Source organism: Nycticebus coucang, chromosome 17, assembly GCF_027406575.1.
Source record: "Nycticebus coucang isolate mNycCou1 chromosome 17, mNycCou1.pri, whole genome shotgun sequence".
Classification (NCBI taxonomy): domain Eukaryota; kingdom Metazoa; phylum Chordata; class Mammalia; order Primates; family Lorisidae; genus Nycticebus; species Nycticebus coucang.
Window position 1 is genome coordinate 12,377,558 of NC_069796.1, and position 21,810 is coordinate 12,399,367.

Below are 21,810 nucleotides of genomic sequence, written 5' to 3' on the forward strand. Positions count from 1 at the left end.
TTCTCAAGACATTAGCCTGCCAAGACTCTGTGGGCTGAATAAAGCCACTTCCTCCTCCATCTGGTGCCAAGTTTCTTTGTCTGCATTGGCTCCTGCTGCATGTCTTGGTTCCCTAGAAGGGGAAGCGAGGCTAGGTGGCGGACCATATAGCAGGACTCCTCAGGTTGGGTTCTGCCCACCCCATGGAGCATCTGCATGGGGTACTCAGGTTGTTTTGGTGACACGGTCCTCAGAGCATTACTAGGACTGATTCTCCCAGTGAAACACTTTGTTGGGATGAACTTACAAGGCCCCCAAGGTGGCTGAGCACCGAGAGGAACCGGCATCAGGTGGTGCCAGGAGGCTCTAGAACATATGTAGTATGGTAGGACCGGTCTGGGACTTTGGCTGGGCCCACTCCATCTGAGTGGGAGAGGGGACTGATCACCCCCTGGGCACCAGATTGGTTGCCCTAGGACTGGTGGGAGGCGTGTGACAGTGCCTGGATGCTGCGTGACTGAGAGGGACGCCAAGGGCAGAGTTCTTACTTCCCCTCACAGGGCCCATGCCAGTGTTGAGTTCCGGAACAGTGGTTCCATAGGATGCCTCTTCCAACTAAGTGGCAGTCCGTGCTGGCTGCTGGCGCTTTGTACCAGCCTCCCCAAGTCAAGAGCGTCTGCCATTCCCACCAGGGGAGTGGCTAGTGATGAACATAGTGACTAAGCAACCTTTTCAATTCCCCCTCCCTAACCCCAGACTCCTTCCTGAGGCCTGAGTGTGTGTTTGTCTTGGGTGGAGGATGGAAAATGTGCAAGGGAAGTCCAACCATTGGCTGCTATGCTGAGGAATTTCTGGAAAGGTTTTGTAGGAGACTATGGGGTCACTATGCCTCCTGGCAAGCTTAAGACTCTTGTGTGAGGCAGAATGGCCTTCTTTTGAAGTGGGATGGCCATCTGAGGGCAGGTTGGAAAAGGCTCTGGTGTCAAAGGGGTGGTGAAAAATTAAGACAAAGTCAGGCCACCCTGATCAATTAATAGCTGGTTGTAATTGGTAGTAGATCTTCCCTCAGGGGTTGAGAGGCCAGATGGCAGCAATACTTGTGGCTAAGGGCCAGGAACACACTTTCCAAGGAGGCTGTACCAAAGATTCTAGTGAACCTGGCACCAGAGGACACCCCCCACTGCCTTAAGGAGGGAGCAGGTGCTACCACCCCAGAGGAGCCAGCTCCCTAGGCGAGACAGCCCACGTTTTATACCCCACACTCTCAGAGTCTCCCAAGTCAAGGAGCAAGTCAGTGCCTAATGATACTCCACCACTGACGGCTCGATTGAGACCAAAACCCGGAATCCAAGGGCCTGTGAGAGATTCGGCACACAGGTGTGGATGAGGATGAACACATGGTTGAATGAAGGGTGTTAGTGTATCAGCCCTTTACCACCACAGACAACACTTCACTGAAAACACCACACCGCATCTGATACTGAAAAATCCCAGGCACCAGGAGATCTCATGCAAACTATTTTCCAAACCCACAATCCAATGTGGGCTGACTGCCATCACTTACTTACATCCTTTTTTAACATGAATGAAAGGTGCAGGGTAATTCCCCTGTCCAGCTGCCGGGGGAGGACCCACAGTGGGTCCTGAATGATCAACAGGGCATGAGCAGGCTGACTCCGTGTGGAGAGGCACTCCTACAAAGGCTACGCAAAGGAGCCCAGAAGACTACTAATGTAAATAAAGTTGCTGAAGTCATACAAGAAAAGAATGAGCGCCCAGGGCATTTCTGTGAGAAACAGAAATTCTCCTTTTAATCCAGAAAGCCCTGAAAACCAGTGTATGGTTAACACGGTTTTGATGAGCCAGAGCACTGAGGACATCAGGCAAAAGCTGCAGAAACAGAAAAGGTTTGCAGGAATGAACACCTCCTAGCTCCTGGAGATAGCCCAGAAGGTGTTTGTAAACAGAGATGCAGCCAGCCATAGGGAAAGGGAAAAGCTGACCTCACAGTGGCTGCCCTGCAAGTTAGAAGGTGGGGAGCATCACCATTCCTAAGAGGCCAAGGCCAGAGTAGTCAGCAGGGAAGAGGTGAGCGCGGGCCAGGAAGGGTGTCACTGAAGCATGATCAATGGGCCATCTGCCAGGAAACTGACCACTGGAAGAACCACACAGGAGGGAGGCCAAGATAAGAAAGACTCCATGTTCAACCTAGTAGGAGAGTCCTTGTGTGACTGAAGGGGACTGGACTCAGAAGCCCCTGGGGAATCCATGGTCCAGGTTATGATCAGGGTCAAAGACATTGACTTTCTAGTAGATATAGGTGCCAAGTACTCTTGACTTGACCTGTAACCACACCCCCACCCATCCCCCACCCCTGTCTACAGAAAACTGCTGTTGTCAAAGCTGCCACTGAACAAAATTTTTGTTTACCCTGAAAGTGCTCCACAGGAGTGTGGCCTCCCTTGCCTGAGGCAAGAGGCTGACAAACTGACACTAGGACAAAACCGCAAAGTGAAAGTACCTCATACAGTGGTTACCTTGATGAGCACAAAAAGACACCATTGATTAACCCACAGTTAACCAATATCAGAGCCTGATGTGTAGAAACCCACAGATCACAATAAAAGTATGTGACACTCTAAATCCAGCCACATTGTTTCCAACAACTGACAAAGTGACTGAAAATGTCTGTTTAGAAGTACTGGACAATGTGTATTCAAGTCGGCCAGACTTGCGTGACCAACCATGTACAAAAGTAGATGAGACTTATGTGTAGATGGAAACACCTTTGTAGACCAGGTATACCATGGTCACTCTGGGACTTACATGTAGATGGAAACAACTTTGTAGACCAGGTACACCATGGTCACTTTGACTGAAACTGTTGAGGCAAAGCCACTGCCTCAAGGGACATCAGCCCAGAAAGCTAAACTGAAAGCTCTGACTCGAACATTGGAGCTCAGGGAAGAGAAAGCTGTGAAAGCTGTGACTCCAAATATGCCTTTTTCACCCTCCAAGTACATACAACTTTGTACCGAAAAGGAAGACTGCTAAATGCTGGAGGAAGACATCAGATACCAACAAAAAATTCTACAACTTCTGGAAAGAAGGTGGCAGTCCTGCACTGCTGAAGACATCAATGAGACGCCACTACCAGGGCCCAAAGGAATGCTCAAGCAGATGCCGAGGCCAGAAGGGCTGCTCGCTTCCATACTGGGCATCACACGTGGACCCCCTCATTCCCTGGGTGCTGGAACTCACCCCCATCTACTCCAAAGGAAAAAAAAATGGCTAGTCTTGAAAAGAGGCCAAGAAGTAGATGGAGGATGGATAAAGGTGCCCGACAGATGGATAGCAGTGCCCCAGCTCCTACCAATAGCCATTGTGTCCACCATACATGAAAATACTCATTTGGGCCAGGACTCAAATGATAAGACTCTTAGGCTGATATTTTTACATCTGTCATCTAACTGCCTTAGCTAAAACTGTCAGCCAACTGAACTTTACTAGCAGCCAGTTTAATGCTCAACAAGGACCCACTATGCCACCTAAAACCCAGTCATACGGAGCAGCTCCTTTTAAAGATCTTCAAGTAGACTTCACTGAGATGCCTTGGTGCAAAGGCAACAGGTGTCTACTAGTAGCAGTATGTACCTACTCGGGACGGGTGGAAGCCTGATCAGAAAAAGCCCAAAAAGTCACCAGAGCCCTACAGAGAGACATCATTCCTCACTTTGGACTGCTGCTCCAAATAGGATCGGACAACAGGCCGGCCTTCATCACGGAGCTAGTACATAAGACTGCCAAAGTTCTGGGTGTTACTTAGAAACTACCTGATGTGTATCAGCCTCAGAGCTTGGAAAAAGTGAAACACATGAATAAAACTATCCTAAGGAAAATATGCCGAGAGTCTGGGTTACAGTGGGTAGCGGTTTAACCTTGGTATTGTTAAAAATTAAGTATACTCTTACCACAAGAACAGGGTTCTCGGCCTATGAGATTTTATATCATAGGCCCCCTCCTTTGCTCCTGGAACGCCCTGATAACTAGAAGAGGTGGGACTCCAGAGGCAGTTATAGGCCCTAGGGAAAATAACAAAAACAGTATTAACTTGGGTAAACAGAAGATGTCCTGTCAGTGTATTCTCCCCAGTTCACCCTTTTTCTTCAAGAGACCAAGTGTGGGTCAAGGGCTAAAATGTGTCGCCTTTAAGACCAAAGTAAAAAGGACCTTACCCAGTCATTCTGACCACACCCACTACAGTAAAGGTAACTGAGATTCAGCTTAGGTCCATTACACAGAATAAAACCAGTGGCAGCTGCTGAACCAACCCCAGTTACAACTACCTGGCCGCTGCTACAGCTGTAGCTACAATCCTGCAGCACCTGGACCAGGAACCAGCCAGCTGCAGGTGAATAGCCTGACACAGAACAGAGCCAGCAGCAGCTGCAACAGACTTGACCTGTAACCCCCACCCCCCACCCAGAGAGCTGCTGCCAGACCCACTGCCACAACTAGTACCTGGAAAATAATCCAGACCCCTACAACCCTTACAAAGTAACCTTGAGAAGAATGACGGACGAGCCCTGCTCCAATCACACCCCGGAAGCCTACTGGTCTATGCACAGCCAAATCCTGAGGATGCACCTTGTGGTACTACTGTTTATGTAATCTTACAGACTTATCAAGCTACTGCTGTTACCACCCCTGGAAATGCTAATACAGAAGACTATAACCAGTGCATACACAAGGTCATGAAGGTGGGTCAGGAAATTACCACTGCTCTGTTACTCTATAGTTACTATAAATGTGAAGAGACCCAGCAAAGAACTTGCCTGTACACTACTACTCAATATAAGATATGTGACCCTGGGAGAGACCAGCCTAATGTTTGTTATAACCCCTCTGAACTCCCCAATTATTATGAATTTGCTATAAAAGATATTAGAAACTTAAGGAAAATGGGGAAAAGGTAAATAATAACAAACATCACAAGATATGAAAATCCAAAATACGTTTCAGTACAGTTTGATACTTGCCAAACATTAAAAGAATGCCCATAAAAACAAAGTGTAGAACTATAAATTGGAAAAGAACATAGAGACCAAAAGTACCTATGTTCCACTAATTATCCTTATAGAGTGTTCTTATTGGTCATATGTAATAAAAGACATTTGGGGTATTGAAGATGACAGCAAAAAGGAACTAATACTTGAGTGTGATTATAATCACAGTATTTTATAATCCCTTAACTCTAATTATCAAAAACCCAGCAAATGCAAAGCAGAAAGACGGCCAAAGAGTAACTTTAAAAATAGCTGGTATCAGACAAGACCCTCTGGGTCTCTTTAAAATATTAGGAAAAATAACCACCTGCCAGGCCAAAAACTTGACAGTTTGTCAAATTTTCTATGATAAACTCTCCCAACAGTTCCTCTTCTCCCTAAAAATACAAAAACTTACAGTTGACTAAAAGTGCTGCTCACTCACTAAATACAACCTCTTGTTTTATATATGGAAAAACCATGCTAAGAGATAAGTGGCCATGGGAAATCCGAAAATTAACACCAACAGACCCACATGTTACTCGGTACTGTCAGATGATAACTGATAATGTGTGGGCCTTAAAAACTACAATCATTAGTCAATATTGCTTGGCACGAAAAAGAGGGAAAAACTTCACTATCCCTGTAAAAAAACTACACTGTTTGAGACAAAAACACCAAGATGACAACTTGGTGGGGACTAAATAGAATTGAAAAAAAATCCCCTCAACAGGTTTCCCCACTTCTGTGATGCCTGGTTACATTTGGGGTATTCAAGAGACTAGACTTCCCCCTCAGGTCTATATAGATATGTGGTAACAAACATATATTCAGTTACCAATCAATGAGAAAACAGTTATAGGTATGATAAAACCATCTTTTTTTTTTTTTACTGTCAATCAAAACACGAGTTAACTGAGATTCCCAGTTGCTGCCCCTAAAAAAAAAAAAAAAAAACCTCACAAAGGTAGAGACCTGACTATAAAAGACTAGAAAGGTGATAAATGCTTCCTAAAAAATTATTCAATATTTTAGACCAGCCACAAGGCTAAAGATGGCTCATGGGGATACTGAACCCCCATTTATATGTTAAATCAGATTATCTGTTTATAAGCTAACCTAAAAGTAATAACTGATAAAACTAAGAAGGCATTAACCCTCTGGCTCACCAACAAACACAAATGAAAAACAATATATACCAAAGTAGACTGGATTTAGACTATTTGCGGCAGAAGGAAGAGTCTGTAAAAAATTCAGTTTTAAGATGATCAAGGATAGGTAGTAAAAAACATAGCTAACAAAATATCTAAACTAACACATGTGCCAGTCCAAATATGACATGGCTTTGATCCAAAATCAATATTCAGAGGCTAATTTTCTGCTTTTGGAAAGGAGTCCTATACTGCTCAAAACCTGCCCCCTTCTCCCATGTTTGTTACCTTTCCTCTTCTAGATGGTTAAAAACATGATTGATTTTGCTATATATAAAAGAACCTCTGCCCAAGAGTATTATATAAACATTATCAAACAATGACAAATGATGACAAGAAAGACAACAGTAAGACCCCTTAATAACAGTTAAAGGGTCTCAAAGGAGGGAATGAGGCAAGAGACAGTAGTAACTAGGAGTTAGTTAAAAGAATAAGATGACCTTTACTTAAAGGTTAGACCAGCAGATGATGCCATCAGGCAAGTCTGCCATTACCTACAGTTGATGTTCTACCCCCAACTGCAGCCTTCTGGGGATGGTGTGTGTTGTAACCTACTTCGTAACTCTTGTAACTCCCTTAATCTTTTACTGTCTTTGAAACCATGCAGCCGTGCTCCAACGGCCTGCACTGAAGCAATCTCAGCCAAATAAAGCCACTTCCTCTTCCAACTGATGCCAGAGAGTTTGTAGGCTCCTGCTACAGTAGGAACTGAAATAAAGCATTAAAACTAAAAAATGCAGAGCTAGCAATGCAGCTCTATATTACTTAGAGATAAGGAGGTAAGTACCAAGAAAAAAAAATCAACTGAAAGATTAAAGAATTCTTTTAGAAAACATTTTCATCTATGCCTGACTTTTTAATATCTTAAGAACTTTGAGTTTAGTGCATCTGAATTTGAGATATATAAAAGCTCATATTCACTAAGTTGACAGTTTAAGTACAATGTGTTAGTCATAATCATCACGGCTGTAGAAGGTGGCTGTCTTAGGCTGATATAAACCAATATTCGCAATATTAAGGAACAAGTGTCTGTTTTTGCAGTGGACTCTGAAGGGCCCAAATACATAAAAACCAGTATCTTTTTGCCCCTTTTTCAGTTTTGCTGGCCTTGTGTTATGCAGCATTTCATTTACTACACCCTCCAGTAGAGGTTTTCTGTGCCTCTTTTTTTCTTTGACCAAACTTGCTTTACTCTATTTTTAAAATTACTTTCAAGTAAGCAGCATTTTGTTTACAGTTGAGTAGCACTACAGTTTATCTTTTCTTCTTTGGATATTTTCTGCCTTCAGTTTTGCTGCTACTGTTTCTTTTCCCCCCATCTTTCTTATATTCTGATCATTAGTATTTTTCTGCATGTGACAGGTTTTGATTTTTCTAAACCAATATTCACATTTATTTTTTCTAGTTGACCAAATCTTTTATTTGAGTAAAATAACCCTCTATTTTATTTAAGGCTCTGTACCTTGAATTTTATTTCATTTGCTATTAATATTGCTATACTAGCTTTTCTTTAAAATATATTTGCTCAGCATATTATTTTCTGTTTTTATTTCCAAATTTAACCAACTTTCTGGCCTCTAGAAATTCCTAAAGTGTTATTTGTTAACAGTAGTCCTCATTTTCTAGCACTGTTCCAGTTTTCTTCAGGTTGGAGACTTGTTAAGTGTTTGCCTGTGTTCAGAACATTTTATTCATATCATTGGATTTAGGGCAGACTGCCATTATGATCCAGACTCTTCTTGCCTCCTTTTGTTATGAAATGTTTTTATCTGTCATAGCCTAAAATATTTGCATGTAATTTAATAGTTTAGTAAATGTAAATTAATATGTTGAGTCACATTTAAGAAAAAACTAAAACAGTTTTTTATTTTGCTGTTTGAATTTGTTTATTCCCTCATTATCATTCTTGTAATAGAAATTACAGGGAGAAGCTAGAAGACAGAGATAATTGAGGCCAGGCACGGTGGCTCACGTCTGTAATCCTAGCACTCCGGAAGGCTGAGGCAGGTAGAGTTCTTGAGCTCAGGAGTTTGAGACCAACCTGAGCAAGAGCATGACACCATCTCTAAAACTAGCCAGGTGGTGTGGCAGGCGCCTGTACTACTCGGGAGGCCAAGGCAAAAAGGAACTTGAGTTTGAGGTTGCAGTAAGCTATGATGACACCAGGATACTCTACCAAGGGTGACAAAGTAAAACTTTCTCTTAAAAAAAAAAAAAAGATACCTGGGGTTTGGATACTAGCAATTAGTGAATTTGTGAAGCAATAGAGATAAAGAAAAGAAAGGTTTCTGCCAAATCATTTCTCCATCTCCATAAGCACATTGCTTATAGCATTGTCTTTGTCCTACCTGCATGAACTCCAGGTAAGAGTCTAAAAGCTGGACATGATTCAGATATTTAACTATGACATAGTTAATAGTTTCAATAAGATTCAAAACTCAAAAGTTACACAGGTTTATGTGAGGTAGCCACACACTTTCTTGTGTGTCCTTCCTGACAGTTTATTTCTTGACAAGCAAATACATCAAGAGAGAGGGGAGCTGTGAGGACAATGCAGCATGGCCTAAAAATCTCTTAAAAATTGCCAGGGAGAAATACAGTAGAACCTCTGTACGTTGACCACCCAAGGGACTGTAACAGACTGGTCAACATACAGAGGTGATCAGCGTAAGAAACTAGGCCTATCTGATGTGTACATGCAGTGCCTGTCTGGTTTATGAAAATTAGGTTAACTTGAGGTGGTCAGTGTAGGGAGGTGATCAACTTTGGAGCTTCTACTGTACTTATTAAAGTTGTACGCACAGTACTCTTCCATCTCTTAATAAGGAGAAATATAAACCCATTTTTAAAATGGGCAAACAATTTGAATAGGCATTTCACCCAGGAAGGTATAGGAATGACTAATAAGCACACGAAAATATGCTCAGTCATTAGTAATTAGGGAAATGCAAATCAAAACCACAGTGAGATACCATTTCACACCCATTACCATGGATATAATTGTAAAAACAGGCCTGGGCCAAGGCTTATAATAATAGCACTTTGGGAGGCCAAGGCTAGAAGACTGCTTGAGGCCTGGAATTCGTAACGATTTTGTGCAATACAGGGAAACCCTAGGATCCCATCTTTACAAAAAAATAGAAAAATTAGCCATGTGTAGTAATGCATGTCCATAGTCCCAGCTTCTCAGGAGGCTGAAGCAGGAGGACCTCTTGAGCCCAGAAATTTGAGATCTCAGTGAGCTATGATGATGCCACTACAGTCTAGCCCTGGAAATCGGATGAGACCCTATCTCTCAGAAAAACAAACTGTAAAAATAGTAATCATCAGTGAGGATGTGAAGAAGCAGGAGCTCTCATTGCTGGTGGTATATAAAAGGTACAGCCACTTGAAAAACAATTGAGCAGTTTCTAAAAATATTAAACGTGGAGTTAACATGTAACCTGGAAATCCCACTCCTTGGTACCTAGCCACAAAGACTATAACTTGGATGTTTACAGCAGCATTATTCATAATAGCTCAAAAGTAAAAACAGTGCAAACGTTTCTCAACTGGTGAATGAATAAACAAAATGTCTTATATCCTTGCAATGGAATTCTATTTAGCAGCAAAAGTAACAAGTTACTGACACCTACTATAATGTGAATGAACCTCAAAAACATGCTAAATGAAATAAACCAGCCACATAAGTCCATTTATATAAAATGTTCAGGCTCGGCACCTGTGGCTCAAGCGGCTAAGGCGCCAGCCACATACACCTGAGCTGGTGGGTTCAAATCCAGCCCGGGCCCACCAAACAACAATGACGGCTGCAACCAAAAAATAGCCAGGCATTGTGGTGGGTGCCTGTAGTCCCAGCTACTTGGGAGCAGAGGCAAGAAAATCACTTGAGCCCAGGAGTTGGAGGTTGCTTTGAGCTGTGATGCCACAGCATTCTACCCAGGGTGACAGCTTGAGGCTCTGTCTCAAAATAAATAAATAAAGAAAGAAAGAAAGAAATAATAAAATGTCCAGAAAAGGCAGATTTCTGAAGACAAAATGTACGAGAGTATTTATGAATGGTAATAAGGATTAACTGTAAATGGGCAGGAGGAATCTTATTAGAATGATGAAAATATTCTAAAATCATACTATGACTATGCTTGATAAATCTACAAAAAAATCATTTAACTGTGCACTTGAAGATGGGTAGATTTCTATGGTATCTAACACTATGGACCCAAGAACCTGGAAAACAGTTGCGACCATCTTTTCCTATATTCCTGTATTCCCTGTATTCATTAATGGTGGCTTAATCCCAAGGCCCCAGTGAATGGGTAACCAGTTACTTATTAGTTGCTCATGTTGAGTATTGTTGCAAAGAGATATTCTTAGATTAACAGTAAATAATGATTTTTTTTAAGGAAAAAAAGTCTTGTAACCTAGAGTAGAAAACCCTGGGGAAGTTGTCAAACTATAGAAATGAGGAACCTTTTTAGGATCATTCTTTCATAGGAATAGGCAATAGCCTCTTTTGTTCTTCAATATATCAAAGAGTGCAGGCAAGCCTGTGGTCCAGAATCAATGGAAGAATAAAGGAAAGTAATTGGAAAACAGGAAGGAGGTAAAAAAAAATAAAAACAGCAAGTAGGTCGGGCTCTGGGTTCTAATTCCAGCTCCATGCCACTTTCTAAGTATGTGAATGAAAGATGATTACTGTATTTTGCCATATATAATGCACTCCCTTGTATAATGTGTACCCATTTTTTGGGCCCAAACTTTAAGGAAAAACACTTTCATTTTAATTTTTTACAGGAGGGCAGAAGTGGCTGGGCAGTGGCAGCTCCTTCTCTCGCTAGAGATATGAGGCACAGAGTCGGGTGCTACAGAGAAGCCGGGAGTGAGAGTGGTCCAGACTACCTGAGCACCCAGCCTCCCCCAACTGTCCCTTCCTGGCCCACCCTCATCCCCACAGCCTCTCGTTTCTTATTCCTGCCCATATCTGTCATTGGGAACATAGCCACATGCCACTCCTCCAAGAACCCCAGCAGGCTTATTTCCTGTGAGAGGCCAGGTGGCTCTGCCTGTCCTGGACTCCTGATGGTAGACCTCTGTCCTTTCTGGACTGCCACATCTATTACACGGCTGGCCCCATTCTGAGGCCCCTGGGACATGGCCCTGAGACATGGACTCCTCCCCTGATGACACCCCAGTGAAGTACTCTATATTTACTTTCCTGTTGAGTGACTAGACCATGAGTGACCTCCTTGAGCCATCCAGACCTTGGGCACTCAATAACGTCAGAAAGAATAACACTAGTCCTTCCCAAACTTGAAAATTTTACAAATCACCTGGGGGACTGGTTAAAATGAGACTTCTGACCCACACCTAAATATACTGAATCAACTCTCCAGGAGAAAGACCTGGGTATCTGTTAGGTTAACAAGTGTCCTAGATGTTTCTTCCTTCTAGTAAGTATGGGAAATTATACCAAATCAACACCTCGAGAGTTCAGACAAGTCATAGGCTCAGAATTATAATCTGTGGGCTCAGGTGCCCTGTGTTTTCATGCCTCTCTGCCAGGTACCCTGCAGACAGAAACTTCATGGGGACTGAGGCCCAGGGTCATAATATCAGGCTACTAGTAGAACCAGGTCTCCCAGACCCCAGTTCAGGGATCTTCCTCCTCAGTGTGGTATCCCGAGGGTGTCAGAATGGGGCCAGCTGCATGAGAGATGAGGTAGCCTAGACAAGGACAGGAATCTGCTGTCAGGTGCTCAGGGCAGACGGGCCAGCCCTGTCCCCTCACACCAACTTCCCAGAAAATAAGCCTGTCAGGGTTGTCAGTGGAGTGGCCACAGCCACGTTCCCACGTCATGAGTAGGAATAGGAAATGAGAGAATGTGGGGATGATGGTGGCCCAGGAGCGGACAGTTGGGGAAAGTTGGGCATTAGATTGGTCTGGACCACTCTCACCAGCCTCCTAGGCTCGCTCCTGACTTCTCCGCAGCAGCTGGCTCTGCACCTTACACCTCTTACAAGAGAAGGAGGCACTCCTGCCTGGCCACTTTGGCCTTCCTTTTGCAGAGTTCCCAAACTAACTGTCGCGTCATGGTGGTTATCTTGTGGTCAGCATACCCACTTCCAAGATGGTGGGGCAGCAGTGCCCAGTGCCGTCAGCTGAGTGGGTTGAAGGCTTCTGCAGCTGTGGTGCCTGCCCATTGACAGGGAGTCCTGGGATAGGGATGGTAAGAAGAGGGCATGATTACTTTGTGCCAGGGTATTATTTTGCATGTGTACATACATCATTACTGCTTTCTAGAGTTATTTTTAACACATAAGCATAAGTGAAAGAATTAAAAATTTATATGGATACAGAATTAGTACCACCTGTGTATAATGTGTATCCTTATTTTTCCCTCAAAAATTTGGGCAAAGGCGTCCACATTATGCACAGCATGGTGTGTTGTACTTCTCTGTGCCTTGGTCTCTTTATAAAATGGGGATAATTAGTACCTAGGAGTCATAGGATTGGTTTAAGGATTAAATATACCAATAGCTGGCAGGTGATTAGTGCATAGTAAACATCAATTGGGGTTTTTTGTTTGCTTGTTTTTAATTTTTATTTATTTATTTTCTTGAGACAGAGTCTCATTATGTCGCCCTCGGTAGAGTGCCTCCTTACCAGCCTACCTCCCCGCCAAAAAAAATACCCATCGTCCTTCAGTATTACCTATCTGTGTGAATGGCACTGTCATTATTGTTGTGTGAGCTAAGGAACACAGGAACATACTTGACACCAGCCGTCTTCCTCCAGTCTCCACACCCATTCTGTCACCAAACCTGTCAGATTTACCTCTGCATCTCCACTTCTTTTATTTCTATCACTGCTTTCGTAGCACAGAGTACCATCATTTCACATTTACATTAACACCTCCTAACTGGTCTCCTGTCTGTTTCCTGCCTATGTAATCATTTAGAATTTGACTCAAATCAGTTTACACAGAGCTTTTCCTTTTAAAATATTAGTATTGAAAGAGGGCAGTAGTGTAGTGGCCTCTACTTAGAAGTAGAAAAGACAAGAATGACATCTGAGAATCACACTAAAATCCAGCCAGACCAGCAGGTTTACTTTATTGCCATCTCCTTTTTGTTCTGCTTTCCCCCTTATTTTTTTGGTGCTTTAGACACAGCATGATTCTTTGACATACTGGAATAAGCCACACTCTCTCCCACTCCAGGTCCTTTGCCTTTACTCAGAACATTCATCACCCGCTCGGCTCCTTTTGCCTAGTTAATGCTTCAAGTCTCCATTCAAACAGCTGACATAGCAGATGATCAGTAATTGTTTTTTCTTTAAATTTATTGACATGTTCACTTATGTTAGTGTCAGATCTTTGTGGTCTTAGTGGCCTTTGATTCGTTCTAGATTGAGTTTGTATATTTTTGCCTGTTGATTTCATTGAATTTTATAGTGTAATTTTCAGATGGTACTATTTTTTCTTCCATTTCTGAATTATTGAATGTTAACCTCACTTTTGCCTGTATGTAACTAATAACTAGTTTGTTGATGGAAATGTTTACATGTAAATTAATTTTTTAAGTCACATTTTAAAGTGGTTTAGGAAAGCTTGATGTTTAAAGAAATTCCATTGGGAATCATTTTATAGTATAATTATCCAGTATTACGTCAGATTTTTAGAATATCATTTTCCTAGAGCAAGCACATAGGTATTGCTATATAAGATAGGGAGGAATGATTTTATTTCTTTGATTTTGGAGTGGCAAAAGTGACTGCTTTGTACTGGAAATAATCTATCTTGCAATAAGTGCTTTTACTAGATCCAATCTGTCGTTTCAATTTCATGTAACAGATGGTGATTGCATTAGAAAATGCTTGTGGTTTTATTCAGATCAGAATCTAAGAGCTTATCACTTGGTGTCACCCAACTTTTATTAGTAGAAGATGTACATATATTTTATGTATAAATATGCCTATACAGAAAATATTTGTAAGCTTAGGTAATAGTTTAATTGTTGTATTTGCAGCTCCATTAAATGTCAGAATCATGTGACCTTGCAGAAAAGACGGTTATTTGTTCTAGTCCAGTTATATTCCTGCTAGTGATGCGAGCACAGCTGGTGTAGGATGGCGTTCCTGTTACTCTGAAAATCCTTTGTCTTGTGCAGCTCTGTGCTCAAGGGACACACTTCACTTTCCTCTTACCGAGAACATCGCCCGTTAACCATGCAGGAGGTTACCAAGTGTGACATGCAGTTCTATGCTTTTATCAGTCAGTGCAACTGATGCATTCAAATCTTTAAACAAAAAAAGAAAAAAGCTGTGGTTTAAGAAGGCATATACCATTTTTGTATGTAATGATTTTAACTCCATGTTAACAGAGGTCATCTCAGAACAAGCATGAGGCCAGCTCACATGAAGCTGAGCGGCAGAATGAAGGTCAAGGAGTGCCGGAAATCAACATGGCAACTTCTGGTAGTGGTCAGGTAAATGAATTGTTTTATTCTATTTTTAAATTAATTATTTAAATATTCTTAAAGGAGTACAGAGTGCAGTGGTTCTCTGAATGATCTGTAAATCTTACCTATCTCCCTCGTCCTAAATGGGTATCTCCAGAAGCATTCAGTAGTAAAATGCTACCATTTTTCTTTATTATATCTAACAATAATGCTGTCAAAAATTTCCATGTATTTTTACAGCTCTAGATTATTTTTGTTTTAATCTAAAATAACTAGCGTGAGTACTTTTTTTGGAAAAATAAACATAAGCTGCATTTTGGTTATGTGATTTGACCTAGTTATTGCTTGCATTGGGCAGGTTTGTTTTTTGACTAAGGCATTTAGTACAAGGACGTTTTTATGTTTTCTTAAAATTAACATAAGGATTTTGTTGGAGTTTTTATTTTCTAATGTACTTCAAGATTATATACATCTAGAAATCCAAATCTTAATTGAAAAGATGATTCTAATGCTCACAGAAAGTAAATAGACATAGGCTAATTGTGTTTAACTGTTACTACATCATTTTAGCAAAATTGTGGAAGTCAGCTTATTGGGTTTTTAAAATATAGAATCATTTATTATACTACTATCAACCGTCTATTGGATTTTTATTGACATACAGCTGCTATGATAGAATTTTTCTTTGGGCTGTTCTGTATTCTCCAGATTTTCTGCAGTGTAGTATTTTTGTATGTAAAATGAATGATTTTTTAAAATATAGAATTTCACTAAATTAGTCTGAAAATAATATTTCTACTGTTCATATAAAAAATGCCTTTAGTCTCTAGGTTACTTTTGATAGTACTGTTTATAAAAAAGGATATGCTCCTATTCATTCATTAAAATGTAAAGCTTAAAGTATCTCATACTTTATTTTACTGAGTTAAAACAAATACTGTAGCCAGCATTACTAGTAACAATTATATTGGAAAATTCTTATGTGGTAAAGTAGGACAAAGGCAATTATATTTAAATGGCACATTTGCGTTATTTCTCTGTTATTTAGGGATTTATTTGGGATGTTTATATGTTTCTAAACATACATAAAAGGAAGAAAAGTTCAGTCTTAAATGACAGAAAAAAATTTGTGTCAAAATAGACTTAGCCTCTACCTTTAGTGCTTTGGGTCAAAACTTTACATTACCTATCTAACAAACTGGCTATTATAATTGAATTTGTATCACACTACATCAAAATAAATTCTAAGATTTATGTCAAAGTGAAAATTATTAAAAATATAAAAAGATTAGAAGAAAATTTGGATAGAATTTTTATAATCCTGAGGTTGGTGTGAAAACCATAAAGAAAGGATCAGTAGATTTCCCATAACAGTGTGAAACTTCAGTATGCCAGAATATCATAGCAACATTACAAAACATATAAAAACCAAGACCATATTATTTGCAAACATTTATGACAAGCAATAAGTTAAAATTCAAGGTATGTGAAAAGTATTTACAAATCAATTAAAGACTATAAAAAACGGGCAAAGGACATGAACAGAAGTAAAAGGAGAAATTCAGATTACTTGTGAGCATATGAAAAGATGATCAGCTTTACCAGTAATGATATGTAAATATAAATGACAACCAAATGAGATTGTGAGGACGTTAGGTTGGTATAGATTATGACACTAAAAAGACATTCTCATATATTGCTTAACTGTTTTCTAACTTTATAACGTGCCTGCTGTGTGATTAGAGCAACATCTAAGATTTTTGTGTTTGAAGAGCTTCATCATATTATTATTTACAATAGCCAAAAATTAGAAATAACCTAAATCTGTGTTAATTAACTAATATTTTCTGGCACATCATTGACATTTGGTTCATCACATCATGAAAGAAGAAAAAAGAAAGCACATATGTCTAATCTCTTTTTATGATATTGACAGTCATTAGTAATTCCTAGCTCCAGTATTTCATTAAGGGTTATATATAGTACTACCTGGAATACTTCCATAAAGAGAATGTTTTTGTCTACTATTTGATTACTTCTTGGTACAGTTTGTACTGCAAAATCTTCATCCGCTATATTCACAATGAATTGAAGGCTGCTACCACCTTTGTGGTAGAACCCTGATGAATTACTTTATAAAGTGAGCAACCAGGAAGATAGAAGAGGGGTTCTAACTAGCAGGTGTAATTGAAATTGACTATATCCCAATTTTGCTCAGTGTAACTATCAGGCATAATCATTCTATTCCCCCTCAACAAATAATTGAATGCCTATCATGGAAATGGGTATTTAAGGACAGTAAGGGAAAAGCAGAAAACAGACAAATGACTCATTCTGGTATGTCCTTGGAGGGGTCCCCCAGCCAGTCATCCCTCTCTGTCGGTCGATCTTGCTCAGGCTGGTCTTGAACTCTTGAGCTCAAACAGTCTACCCCCTCAGCCTCCCAGAGTACCAGGATTACAGATGTGAGCCGCCATGCCCAGGCTTGTTTTTGTTTTTTGAGACAGATTCTCATCTTGCTTTATCTACTGGGTTAGAGTACAGCGGCAGCATCATACCTCACTTCATCCTCCAGCTTCTAGCCTCAAGTAATCCTCTCACCTCGGCCTCTCAAGTGGCTAGCACGACAGGCATGCCACCATGCCCAGCTAGGTTTTTGTTTTTGTTTTTAGTTTTTGTAGAGACAGTCTTGTTGTTGCCTAGGCTGATCTCAAACTCCTGGCCTCAAGTCATCCTCCTGCCTCAGCCTCCCAAATGCTAGGATTAAAGACAGGAACCTCCACTTGTGGCTCTATTTCTGTTTTTTTAAAATAGAAGAGATGAGCATGTTTGAATGCTGATAGGAAGAAGCCAATGGAGAAAAATGGTGGACATCTGTAAGAACAAAGAAATGAGGAGAGAAAATCCCAAATACGTGTAGAGGGATGGTCCTTAGATAGGAGATGAGGAACCTCTGGTGTTACAGCAGAAGACAGTGAAGGATGTGTATGCAGGTAATTTTATCAGTCTGGTAAAATTTGTGTGGTAAGGAGAGAGGAGCCATAATTTTGTATAAAATAAGACATGTCTAAAATAGCCAGTGTGAGGAAAGAAAGAAAAACTGACCAGGTAGAGCACCGAGGGCCCTGGCCTATTGGTGGCCATAAATGTATGTGGACAGCATTCTAGAGAGTTATGTGATTTTCTCACATGCTCAGATTTCTCAAATGCCACCCAAGCAGTTCTTGTCAGGGTGTAGAGAAAACAAGACAGTTGAATTCTTCTGTGGTTACAATATTTCCAGGCAGGTGGGGGAGAATAAGTGTGAGGCAAAGCTTTTTAAAGCTAACATGAGAATTATGGGAAAAATTGTGGTTATCACAAGCTAAAGCTATGCAGAAAGATCCATGCACTGCATATGCTGGTCATTACAAAGAAGCAATGTCTTAGACTCAGAGAAAGTTGAAGGCCAGGAAGTAAAAGGAGCATTAAGTGAAAAGTTGATGTATAGGTATTCATGAAACGTGGAATATGGATTCTACAGGAACGTTGAACAGTGGGAAACAGGGTCTCATGCAGTGATACAGTGAATAGTTATGTCTTTGACAATGAGCAAAGCTGATTGAAGGGATGTGCAGTTTCACTGACCTAAGTCTTGAGGATGAGAGAGTTAATCATACTCAGATTTCTTCAGAATTTAGTCACGAGTTAGGTGGGAAACAGTTCTCAGGAAGTTACTATTTCTTGTGGGTAGAGAGACTAGTCCCTCTGAAAGAAGTTGGCTCAGGTCTGGCCTTAATAAAAGGCCCGGAAAGATTCTCAAGGCCCAAGTTCTAGATTCACAAGGAATGTGGGGGTGTGTATGTACCTCTTACTATCTCCTTGTAATAAATGCATCTAGATTTCTAGATAGATTGGAGGAATAGCAAGTGTCTCAAAAGTCAGGGAGCTGTATAGGAAGACACTAAGACTGAAAGATTAAAGAAGTTTTGGCGTTTCTACTAAAATGAATGTCAGAAACATTTTGTCGTGGAAACTGGTTGGCCTTATTTAGTAATTAAATCTCTTGTTTTCCTTTTGTTTCAAATAGCACATTAGTTGTCTGTTGCTGTATAACAGATTTCCCCCAAACTTAACATCTTTAATAAACATTTATTAATCGGTTCTTGGGTGTCAGAAATCCTAGTGTCTCTGAGCTAAATGTCTCTGGCTGAGGGTGTCCCACAAGGCTGCAGTCATATGACTATCAGTAGACCATTGGCCAGACACATCGGTTCCTTGTCACCTGCGCAGTTTTGGTTTGGGGGGTTTTTTTGGACAGGGTGGAGACATAGACTCACTCTTTCACCCTGGGGTGAGCTCAGTTCCCACACTGAAAGCCATCATCTCTTTCTTATATCCATTATTTACCCCTTTATGGCACCATTATTTACCCATTTATCCAAGCTTGACAACCCAAGTTGTCCTTGACTCCCAACCTCTTTATTCACATGCAACCAGTTATTCAAGTCATTTAATTTGACCTCTAAATGTTCTCCAAGGGCATCCCACCCTTCCCTATTCTTACTGCTTTAGTTTGCGTCCTCAGAATTGCCAACCATTAAAATGGCAGTTCCCTAATTCCCCATCTCTCTAATTCCCCATCTCTGATCTCTCCACACTGTTTTTAGGACATAGTTGTGGAATCGTGATTGTACCATTGTCTTGCCTAAAGGCCAGTGACTCCACAGCGTCCACAGCTTGAAAGCAACATTTTTAAAAGGCCACTTGGCATACTTAATGACTTAACCCAAACCTTTATCTCCCAACATACGCCTTGTGTTCAGTCCACATTAAACTGGACACTCCCTGCCCCCCATGTTTATGCCTTTGCACAGACTCCTTCATTAATCTCCTATCCCAACATGCAAGGCATTCCTTAGTGTTGCTCATTTTATGCAGCCTGTAATAGTCCCTAAGCAGGTAGGTGCTTTTCCCGTTTTCCCTTAGTATTTTATACATTTTTCTACTATAGTGTTTATTTCGTATCACACAATAATTATTTATTTTGTTCATATCTTTCTCTAGTAGAAATTTCAAACAGCCCTCTCTAAACTTTGAGATCTTAGAGAACTTGGACTATACCAAATTCATACTTAGTTTTCTGGCCATTCGGAACATTTCAGAATTTGAACATTCCTTCATTGATTTCCATCAATCAACTGATATTTAAGTGAATGTAGTTTCATTTCTTTCGATCTATGAAAAAATATTCTAGAATTTCTTCAAAGTTTACTTACATTCACACTGTAGTTTAACTCCCTTATACAAGAAGTCATCTTTTTCTCAGCTTTTCTCTAAAATATACTTAATAATTTTATCGGTAAAAATATTCATTTTGAGCAGTTGTAATGGTCATACTTTTCATGATATATTTTATTGGTTATCCTAAAAAAAAAAAAAAATACATTGGGAGCACCTTAACATGAAATCATCTATGTTTATCTCTAATCTAAATTATATGGCTCAACTTGTAATCCTAGCACTCTGGGAGGCCAAGGCGGGTGGATTGGCTGAGCTCAGGAGTTTGAGACTAGCCTGAGCAAAAGCGAGACCCCCGTCTCTGCTAAAATAGAAAAACTAGCCTGGCGTAATGGTGCACACCTGGAATCCCAGCTAGCTACTCAGGAGGCTGAGGAAGAAGGATTGCTTGAACGAGGAGTTTGAGGTTGCTGTAAGCTATGTGACACCATGGCATTCTACCAGGGCCATAGAATGAGACTGTGTCAATAAAATAAACAAATTATACTTTCTGTAACTTGTTTAATTTCTAGGGTTCTACTACACGAATGGACCATGAAACAGCCAGTGTCTTGAGTTCTGGTAGCACACCCTCTGCACCTCGGAGACTGACAAGTCATCTGGGAACCAAGGTAAGGAAAGACCGCAAATCCTGATCTTTAATAGTATGAATGAATACTTTGCTAGGACATTCTTCATATACGTTGTCTAGGGAATTCTGATTCAGAGTCTCTTAAAGAAATGACCTTTTTAATACAAAGAAGCATAAACAAAGGGAAAATGAGGATTATAAAGTGCCAAATTATCTAGTTTTTCATACTTTTTACTATTGTCATCCACTTCTCTGCAAGTAGCCTAAGCTCCAAGCAAACTAATTTACTTTCTTCTTCTAAACATTCCCTTTGACTTTCTACCTCCCTTCCTTGCCCACAGTGATACATACTAACTTCTCCCCAATTCACATGACATTAACAGGAGGCTTAGTTCTTTTTAAAATTTACAATATTTCTATTTGGGACATCTTGTATGGCCAGTAACTGTTCTAGGAGTTGTGTGTACATAAGATCCCATCTTCTCAAAAACCCTGTGAGGTATTATTTTTCCTCTAAATGAGAAAACTAAAGCAAAAAAAAAAAAAAAAAAAATGTTTTAGGCAGCTTTTATGAAATTAAATTAAAATTCAACTCCAGATCTGTCCAATATCAACCTATAGTTTCTACTCTAAAGACAGTCTCTAATATTCAACAGAACTATTGTGCAAAAAGTGGCCGTTAAAATACTGGGTTTTTAGAGGGGCATGGTGGCTCACGCCTGGAATCCCAGCACTCTGAGAGGCCAAAATGGGTGAATCACTTGAGCTCACAAATTAGATACCAGCCTGAGCAAGAGCAAGACCCCCCCATCTCTTAAAAAAATATATTTATAGCTGAGCTTTGTGGCTGGCACCTGTAGTCCCAGCTACTTAGGAGGCTGGGGCAGGAGGATTGCTTGAACCCAAGAGTTTGAGGTTGCTGTGAGCTATGACATCATGGCACTCTACCAGGGCTGAAAAAGTGAAACTCTTGTCTCCAGCCCCCCAAAAAACTGGGTTTTTTTTTTAAGTGATTTCTCCATAATAGTAAGACTTTCCTACATATTTAATGTCAGTGCTTGTCCTATACATGTATTATTTTATTTAATTCTCACAGAGAAGCCCTATTAGGTGGATAAATTCTTCAGTTTTGCAGCTCAGAAAACTGAGGCTCAGAGAATCAAATAACTTAATTAGCATCATATGTCTTACTCTTAAGAGGTAGAGCCAGAATTTTAAGGTAGGTCTGATGAAAATCCATTTACCTATAGTCCTATACTGCCTT

General features: G+C 40.5%; 1 protein-coding gene across 9 annotated transcripts in view; it reads left to right on the plus strand.

The window, feature by feature from the left end:
• Window positions 1–21,810, plus strand: part of APC (APC regulator of WNT signaling pathway) — a 120,091-nt gene that overhangs the window by 74,754 nt on the left and 23,527 nt on the right. For all 9 annotated transcript variants that reach the window (XM_053567027.1, XM_053567029.1, XM_053567032.1 and 6 more), the window contains 2 exons: window positions 14,618–14,722; window positions 20,488–20,586. In XM_053567027.1, the coding sequence (XP_053423002.1) occupies window positions 14,618–14,722; window positions 20,488–20,586 (204 nt within the window). The remainder of the gene's footprint in view (window positions 1–14,617; window positions 14,723–20,487; window positions 20,587–21,810) is intronic.